The 9,145-nt window shown below is 40.2% G+C and overlaps 1 protein-coding gene across 2 annotated transcripts; it reads left to right on the top strand.

Moving 5' to 3' along the window:
• Positions 1 to 1,360: 1,360 nt before the first annotated feature.
• rnf141 (ring finger protein 141) lies at positions 1,361 to 8,106 on the top strand. 2 transcript variants are annotated; one of them, XM_034534354.1, is made up of 6 exons: positions 1,361 to 1,463; positions 2,646 to 2,856; positions 3,455 to 3,563; positions 5,389 to 5,570; positions 5,874 to 5,981; positions 6,088 to 8,106. In XM_034534354.1, the coding sequence occupies exons 2-6, from the start codon at positions 2,720 to 2,722 to the stop codon at positions 6,236 to 6,238; spliced, it is 687 nt and encodes a 228-aa protein (XP_034390245.1). In that variant the 5' UTR covers positions 1,361 to 1,463; positions 2,646 to 2,719; the 3' UTR covers positions 6,239 to 8,106. The 2 variants fall into 2 exon arrangements, with proteins under 2 accessions (XP_034390245.1, XP_034390247.1); XM_034534356.1 differs by having other exon boundaries at positions 1,371 to 1,463; positions 5,389 to 5,604; positions 6,088 to 6,205.
• The last annotated feature ends 1,039 nt before the right edge of the window (positions 8,107 to 9,145 follow it).

A 9,145-nucleotide genomic window follows, 5' to 3' on the forward strand; every position in this document is an offset into this window, starting at 1 on the left:
GATTTATCTGGACTTTTGGATCAATCGCTTCTTTATGGATGAAAAAAGAAGGAGGACGTTCCTCTGAAATCAAACACAATCCAAACGAAAGGGGAAAAATAAAAATCCGGAAGTTTAAATGGCTCATTAGACGTTCTTCGTGTGTAATTCTGTGAGCAGCTGAGCTAAAGCCAGAGGATATAAATATAAATATTAAAAGACGCTTCTCCCGTTCGGAAGTGTGAGAATACACAAAAGAATGTGTCATGTGACGTCACATGGTTTGTTATCATTTTAAGAACTTATATTTTGTGTTAAAAGCTGATTTATTCTGACCACTTTTATAAGGAGGTATATCTTTTGTTTTTGTTCCTTTGCTGCCATCTGCTGGTAGAATCAAAGATTGACACATAAACACCTTATTAATCAGCAAAAGTGTAAACATGTAATAAAATGTCTTAAATCTGGGGTTTTAACGTGTAAAAATCAAACTTCATATCAACTATTGTAAATATTCTGGGGAAAAAAATAGAATGACATTATTTCAATACTTCAATAATATAAGTACTTGACGACTGAATATTTTATATAGTTATCATTTATTATAACTCCAGTTATAGCATCATAAGTTGGTTTTAATATTACATCATCAAATTCAATAGTTTATAAGTAATAATTTGCTGTTAGTGTCATAATATGATGGTTTCCTATTAAGTTATTTTATTTTCAATCTGATAAGAGAGACAGGTTGTTATATTTTATGGCAGGTATTACATTCTCAATATTGTATTAACTTCAAACAGAAAATCTCTGGGTTTAAATTTGACCCAAAATGCGTAAATATAGTTTAATTTACCCCAAACTAACAAGTTATTTTAATCCAGTAACCCTAACAATATCAATAATAATAAAAAAAATAATAACAATGCAAATTAATAAGGGAGACATTTTTTTTTAATTGCTGTAAATTCATTATTTATTATAAAGTATAAATAAAATGAAATAAAGGTTTAATAAAAATAATTAAATAATACAGGCGTTGTCTTTCAGTATTGAGTAGGTGTGAGCAAGCGGCTAGTGAGACAATAATAATAATAGAAATAATGATGATGATGTGATGATAATAATAATACAAATTGTATTGACGGACAATACATTAGATTAATTATAAGGTCAATCAAGAGGTTTACAGTCAAAGTAAGAACCAAAATCACCTAAAAATATCTTTAAATCTTAATAACTAAATGTCAGTGTTCATCCTCCAACTTGTTTAAAGTCACGCCCGACGATGTAGGAGTTGACTCACTCCACAAGGTGGCGGTAGTTCGACCTAAAGGATGCAAGCAGCCGTTAAACTCCAAAGAAGAAGAAGCTCTACGACGTCATCAAACGGCGACCCTGTTGTGTCAACACAGACCGAAGCTAACGGGCGACGAGTGAAGTTAGAACTGCCACTCCTCTCTCCCACTTCAACGTTGTGTTTGGTAAGGAAATTAAACGGTTTTTTTTCTCCTCTCGTGTCACGACACAATATATTTAATTTATTGATCATCTTTCTGGGTTTTATTTAGTGGTTATTTGCGTGCAAAGTGACGCTGGTTGTCGTTAGCGAACTGCTGTTGAGAAGTATTAACCGCTAGCAAGTCGCGTTTGAGTTGAGCTTGGTGAATCATTTCTAAAAGTTAAGTGTTTTTTTTAATTTGTTTTTATAAACCACAGTGACGTGAACGATATTTAACGTCCGTTCGGCTCGTTTAAGAGAAAGACGACATTACATATTTTTTATTCAGCTAACGTTGATTCAGTTGAGATGCAGCTCCTGAGGAAAAAAAACGTTATTATAGACTTGAGTTGATTATCTGAGTTTCCAAAATCCACAGTCTGCTTTTTACTGAGACGAGTTGAGAGGTTGTCAACTGTTGGTTTAGATGCTGCATGAAGTAATATCGTTACTTTAAGGAGCTCACGTGACAGGATGCGTTTGTTTTGTCACATCTTAAGTCTCTTTCACTTTAGTTGTTCGCCTGAATAGCTTCTTTAGAGCTGAAAGGATCGATCGATTAGTCAATCCCAGAGGAAGAACAACAAATGTACTCTTGTGATAATTGCCATCACTTAATTAATCAGTGATTTTCTTTGTGATGTGTGTGTGTATATATATATATATATATAGTGGAAGATGAATGTTATTTTGGCATTCGAAGATGTTTGGCTCTGTCAAGTTGTGATCAAGTTGGAAAAGATGATCGGCAGATTAATCGATAATGAAAATAATCGGTAGTTGCAGCCGGAACTCAGTTCAGCACTGATTCAATGAAACTGTTTCTTTTGCTTAATTCAATGTGAACGGAACAATGTGAAAACTAGTAGGTTCCACAACTAGTGTGGCTTCATACCCACAAATATGTCCTTGTGCCATCGGTTGTGTTCGGCCCTTTAGCTCCAAATCTTAACGCTCTACAATGTCAAATCAAGTCATTTTTTAAAAACTTTTATAGCCCAATATCACACATTTGCCTCAAAGGGCTTTACTACATGTACGACATACTACACCCGCCGTCTTTTAACCACAAGATGGTCGGTTCGCTCCCCGGCTCTGGTCAAAGTCTGATCACCCAACATACATTTCTATCTCACGAGTGCTTAACTGTTAAACTTCCCAACAGGCTCTGCGGAACTGAATGAGGTGCAGCTTTCTGCCAGACAGAGCCGTTTCATAAGTGCTGCTGCTGCTGCCAGGATGGGCCAGCAGCTCTCAGGTCAGGCGGTGATGACCCGTCTGCCTGAGAAGCTGGTGAAACACGCCGGGTTGGTGCGTGACAGCGGCTACCTGACCTACGAGGAGTTTCTGGCGAGGGTGTCCGAACTTAACGACGTGTAAGTCGCAGTCCGTCCCGCACGTTCACGTTCAATTGTGCAAACGTACATGATTTTTTTTTCCAGTTGCTTTAATGTCGTGGAGGGACGGTGACTGAGAGCTAAACTCTGCACAGCTAGCCTTAGTACTATTCCTCCATCCAGGATCTTACTCCTCAGGCATAAAGCCGTGGTTCTGCTCCATTAGCTTTAGCTTCTTAGCTATCAGAGGTCATAACTGAGAGGCACAGTTAAAGTGAGTTATTTCCAGTCAGTTGTTACAAAGAAAAAAAACTGAGTGTAGCATATCATTTTGGGTAAGTCAAACAATAATTTATACGGCATAGGGAAAAGTGGTTATACAGTAAATCATCACGTCTAGGAATATCCAGTATTCATCAGCCGGTGAGGGATCTGAACCGATCCATATTTGGATGGATCTGTATCGTCTCTAGAAAGCCGAGTTCACGGCAGAGCGAGTTGAGCGAGTGAGCAGTAACTAACTGTAGAGTACACACAAAGTGTGTGTGTGTGTGTGTGTGTGTGTGTGTGTGTGTGCAAACAATGCTCAATGGTTCATTGAGTTAAAACCTCTGTCTTTCTCTGCTGGATCTCTCAGTACGGCCAAGCTAGCTACTGGACAGCAGAAGCACCTGCTGTTTGAGGTGCAGCCAGGATCCGATGCCACGGCCTTGTGGAAGGTGGCTGTCAGAGTCCTCTGCACCAAGGTGAGACCCAACAACCTGCTCACACACACACACACACACACACACACACACACACACACACACACACACCACGAGCCAAAAACGGCATCTGTCCACACCGTTCGAGGGAGAGAAGGACAGCTGACCTTTCTTTTCCAATTTCAGTGACATCATGTTAGTTTCCTGTAGTTTTACTTTAATTTATAAAGTGTAAACAAGTATAAATGGGGAAATCCAGAAATGACCCTACCTAGTAAAAGTCTTTCGGGCATCAAAAGATAAGCAGCCGTATCTCATTCTGTCTCTGAGACTTGTGAGTCAGTATTTTTCATCACGGAGCACAAGAGGGTGTTTGAGGTTATTGCACGTAGAGATATTACATTACATTACATGTCATTTAGCTGACGCTTTTATCCAAAGCGACTTACAATAAGTGCATTAAACCATGAGTCCAAACTCAGAACAACAAGAATCAAGCAAGTACAGTTTCTTCAATAAAGTTAAACTACAAAGTACTATCCGTAAGTGCCATTTAAGTGCTATTAAAGTGCTATCGGTAAGGGACATTTAAGTGCTACTACGGCATTTAAGTGCTACCTATTCAAGGTATAGGCGAAAAAGATGTGTTTTTAGTTTGCGACGGAAGATGTAGAGACTTTCTGCTGTCCTGATGTCAATGGGGAGCTCGTTCCACCAATGAGGAGCCAGCACAGCAAACAGTCGTGATTTTGTTGAGTGTTTAGCTCGAAGTGAAGGAGCTACAAGCCGATTGGCAGAAGCCGAGCAAAGTGAACGAGGTGGGGTGTACGGTTTGACCATGTCCTGGATGTGAGGTTAGACCATGTCCTGGGTGTGAGGTTAGACCATGTCCTGGGTGTACGGTTTGACCATGTCCTGGATGTGAGGTTAGACCATGTCCTGGATGTGAGGTTAGACCATGTCCTGGGTGTGAGGTTTGACCATGTCCTGGATGTAGACCGGACCCGATCTGTTCGCAACACGGTACGCAAGTACCAATGTTTTGAAGCGGATGCGGGCGGCCACCGGTAACCAGTGAAGGTCGCGGAGGAGCGGAGTAGTGTGGGTAAGTTTAGGAAGGTTGAAGACCAGTCGAGCAGCTGCATTCTGGATGAGCTGTAGAGGTTGAATAACATTAGCAGGTCGACCTGCCAAGAGGGAGTTGCAATAGTCCAGCCGTGAGATGACCAGAGCCTGGACCAGAACCTGGACCAGAGCCTGGACCAGAACCTGGACCAGAGCCTGGACCAGAACCTGGACCAGAGCCTGTGCCGCCTTCTGAGTGAGAAGGGGTCGTATTCTCCTGATGTTGTACAGCATGTACCTACAGGAGCGTGTTATTGCGGTAATGTTGGCAGTCAGGGAGAGTTGACTGTCCAGCGTCACTCCGAGGTTCCTGGCAGTCGGAGTCGGAACCAGCACTGAGTTGTTGAAGTTAATAGTCAGGTTGTGGGTGGGAGAGCCTTTTCCTGGAAGGAGGAGAAGTTCAGTCTTGTCCGGGTTATTACATATTCCCCCCAATATTCCAGCTGTACTCATTGTGGTTGAGTCATTTAATGTGCAGCACTTGAGTGATAATGTGCATGCCGAACCTAAACTGTATCAAATAGAACTAAAACTGAGCTTTGAATTATCTTCCACTCCTAATTGATGCTCCGGGTTTCATTGACTGCTTTGAGTAAAGTCAGAAGCTCAGTGTAGGATTGTGACTGCATGTGTACCAACATAAACACACATAATACTCAACCAGTGTGTGTGTGTGTGTGTGTGTGTGTGTGTGTGTGTGTGAGAGAGAGTCATGTGATTACCTTTGCCTTCCCCCCCCCAGATCAACAAAGAGATCGGCACGATGGAGGCGTCGCGCATCATGAACCTGTACCAGTTCATCCAGCTGTACCGAGACATCACCAGCCAGGCCGCTGAGGTGCTGTCTGCAGAGGGCGCCACCGAGGGCTCGTCCGCCCAGCTGCCCTCCACCGACTCCTGCCAGGCCAGCATGTGGATGGGCAGGTGCGTGTGTGTGCACATGCAGTGGTCCCTCATCGTGGGTATCTTTTTAACTGTTCCATTTCCATCCAGTAAACCTAGTGGAGCATTTAGCAGCTAAAAAGGCTGCATTCATTTTATCCAAAGTGCTTTACCCCCCCATTGAACACACTGATGGCAGCGAGCCACCGTGCTGAGTGCTGGTCTGGCCATCAGGAGCAATGTGGGGGTTCAGTGTGCGCAAGGACGGTTTGATTTACGTAGAGGAAGAGCTGGGGGTCAAATCCACCAAAATACTAAAAACGTCCACCTCTTCTCTGCGTGCAGAGTGAAGCAGCTGACCGACGAGGAGGAGTGCTGCATCTGCATGGACGGAAAGGCCGACCTCATTCTGCCCTGCGCTCACAGCTTCTGCCAGAAGTGCATCGATAAATGGTGAGATGATGATGATGATGATGATGATGGGATTGAAGCTCGAATTAATATTGCTTTGCTGATGATGTAAAGATGAATACAAACACCCTCCCGTTCTTTCCTGCAGGAGCGGGCAGAGCCGGAACTGTCCCATATGCCGCCTGCAGGTGACCGCTGCCAACGACTCGTGGGTAATGTCTGATTTCCCCACGGAGGACGACATCGCCGGCTACATCCTCAACCTGGCGGACGAGGCGGGGCACCCACACAGGCCTTAACACACACACACGCACACACACACACACACACACACACACACACACACACACAAGCACATAGAGCCCATTGTGTGACCCAGAGGAGGCCGAACAGCACCAAGTAGACGTGACATGTCGCAACACTAAATGCCACTTTTTCACACTCACGCAAAACAAAAAAAAGCTAACGATGCAGAAGAAAACCAGCAGGGTTTCCTCCTCCTTTTGTCTCTTTTGTCTCTTTTTAAGTCCTTTAAAAACAAATCCCAGGAGGCTCTTTGTAACCCAAGTATTGTAGATGTGGAGCTTTATGGGAAATGTGTGTGATAATACGTTGTCTGTATTTCTAGTATGTTTATAATAAATCATAATCTATTCATTTAACACACAGATTTACCAAAGGTACAGTGATTTCTGGGTTAATCTCAACCCCACTGGGTGAGGAGGACTTGTGTGTTGGGAATGAGGCACTTTATGATATGAAAATGTTTCATGTTGATGTGACGGGACAAAGGAGGCCAAAGCGAGGTCAGCCTCTCGTATTCAGAGCGGGTCGGTGGCTTCGACTCGGATACTCATAGTCGAGAAATTCCAATAAATAATAGTTTTGAAAAATGTGCCGATTCACTTTTCTTTGGGATCGTTGGATGAGAAGATCGTTGGAAGTTTGCATCGATCGTCTCGTCGAACTCTCCGTCAGAAAGTGAATTTTGGTTCCCCTAAAATGTAGAATATTTGCAAATCATCTGATTTCTGGTCAGACTGTAAAAAGCTTTATAAACTTTATTTTCCAGGCGTGACGCCGTTCTGTGGTCAGTTGAACATCGCCCTGCATGTTTATATCCCACATGACACGTGCCTTATGCGCACCTGTCATGAACTGACATGGAGGCTGATTCTGGTCTTTTGTGTGTGTGTGTGTGTGTACAGAACTAAATAGTTTTATATGATTTTTGCCATCACTTTATTAAGTTTATTTTAATCTGCTTGCTGTAGCAGTACTGTAGTTTACATAACCCAGTCTTGTCTTCGCCTGTGATCGAAGACAACTGATTTATTGAGTATTTCTGACCTGGTTTCATAACATAAAATCATATGCAGCACCTTTTAGTTAAGAGAACGGTGTTTCAGAAAATGTGAAACTGTATTGGCCTTCATTTGCATTAAAAACGATGCATTTATATTTTACTTAATTCTAAATTTATAGTTACAGTTGTGAAAATATGGAATGCTAATTCTGCATTTTGTTGTGTATTCACTAAGGTAATCAGTTTCACATTTGACGATATTTATATTTAACAGATTTTTTCCCAAATATGAGACGATAACCTCAACTATTTCAACACTTACGTGTTATGAGCTTTTTAAATAAATTTGCAGAGTAGGCGTTTCCTTAATAAAAAAAATAAAATAAAAATATATATATATATATATATATATATATATATATATATATATATATATATATATATATATATATAATGTATATGTATATGTGAGTTCTCTTCATTTAACAGACCATAAACATGTGAAATGTAAGCACTTTGAAACGTCACTGTAGCTTTCTCTGTGTTTGTGCACTGAGACAACAGATGATTTAATCTCTGGGGTGAAAAATATGATCTGACCCTGTCATCCTTTACAGAAGTACAACAATATGCAGCAGTAGGAGACGTTCTTCTTGCTTACTGCGTGGTCCAATGTTCAAAATGTATAAACAAAGTTGTAAGAATGATATAAATGCTCAATTTCCAAAGTAGATTACTGTAAAAACATTTGATCCTACAGACATGCATTGTATGTGAATTTGCTGAATGGAAGGAGGTGTATTCAAATTTAACTCGTACTGTGTTGTATTATCCTTAATAAAGAGATACTCACTTTTTGCACTTTATGACTTTGTTATGTTGGATTGAAAGAAGGAGTTCTTATTGAATTTATTTGCCTTTTATCCATATAATAAATTTAAAAAATACATTCAAAGAAAATATTATACTACATATATTAATATATATATATATATATATAATATATTAGTATATGTTAATAATATATTATAATAAAAAAATACTCATGTACCATCAGTATTGTCAGTATTTATATATTAATATATTATATTTAATACTGACACAATACTGATGTTTTATATATACAGTATGTGTGTGTGTGTGTGTATATATATATATATATAAAACATCAGTATTGTGTGACACCGCTGGTTGGGATAATACAAAAATAAGTATTTATATATTAATATATTATATTTAATACTTACACAATACTGATGTTTTATATATATATAAATATATTATATATTAATAAATATATATGGTTATATATATATATATATATATATATATATATATATAACCGTTCTGCTGTCGTCATCACGGTGACTGAGGACGCCGCAACGTTAAGTCCAACGGTTCTGAGCAGCAGTGTGACGTCGGCGTGAGGAGGAAGAGACGCCATCTTTGCCAACGGTAACTTTATCTGTTTACCTCCTCATGGGTCCCCCTCCTCCCTCCCTCTCCCTCGTCCCTCCCCCGCCGGTAAGTTTGTAGTTATCGAATGATCATCAAATTAAATATGTGATTGTTAGTCATGTCGCAGCACCAGGACGAAACTAATGGCTGCTGGTAGATGACGTCATCATGGCGGAATTGGCCTCTTCTTAGCTACTCAGCTAGCTAGCTAGCAAAAAACACTAATGTTAGCAAACTAACTTAGCTAGCCAAGTTAGTTTGCTAACATTAGTGTTTTTTGAGATATTTGTGGTTAGCTACTCAGCTAGCTACCAATAGTTAGCTAGTTGAGTAGCTAACCACAAATATCTCTAAAAACACTGGAATAATTTAAGTATCTAATGAATAATGAATAATTTAAGTATGTAGGTTAATGAGTTTCTTCTCTCTGGGCCATGGGGGA

This window comes from Cyclopterus lumpus, chromosome 6 (assembly GCF_009769545.1).
Source record: "Cyclopterus lumpus isolate fCycLum1 chromosome 6, fCycLum1.pri, whole genome shotgun sequence".
NCBI lineage: Eukaryota > Metazoa > Chordata > Actinopteri > Perciformes > Cyclopteridae > Cyclopterus > Cyclopterus lumpus.

Coding starts and splice junctions, on each gene's coding strand:
- rnf141 (XM_034534354.1), top strand. CDS start 2,720: ATGGGCCAGCAGCTCTCAGGTCAGGCGGTGATGACCCGTCTGCCTGAG. Junction 5,571..5,873: donor GCCAGCATGTGGATGGGCAG/GTGCGTGTGTGT, acceptor CTCTGCGTGCAG/AGTGAAGCAGCTGACCGACG. Junction 5,982..6,087: donor CAGAAGTGCATCGATAAATG/GTGAGATGATGA, acceptor TCTTTCCTGCAG/GAGCGGGCAGAGCCGGAACT.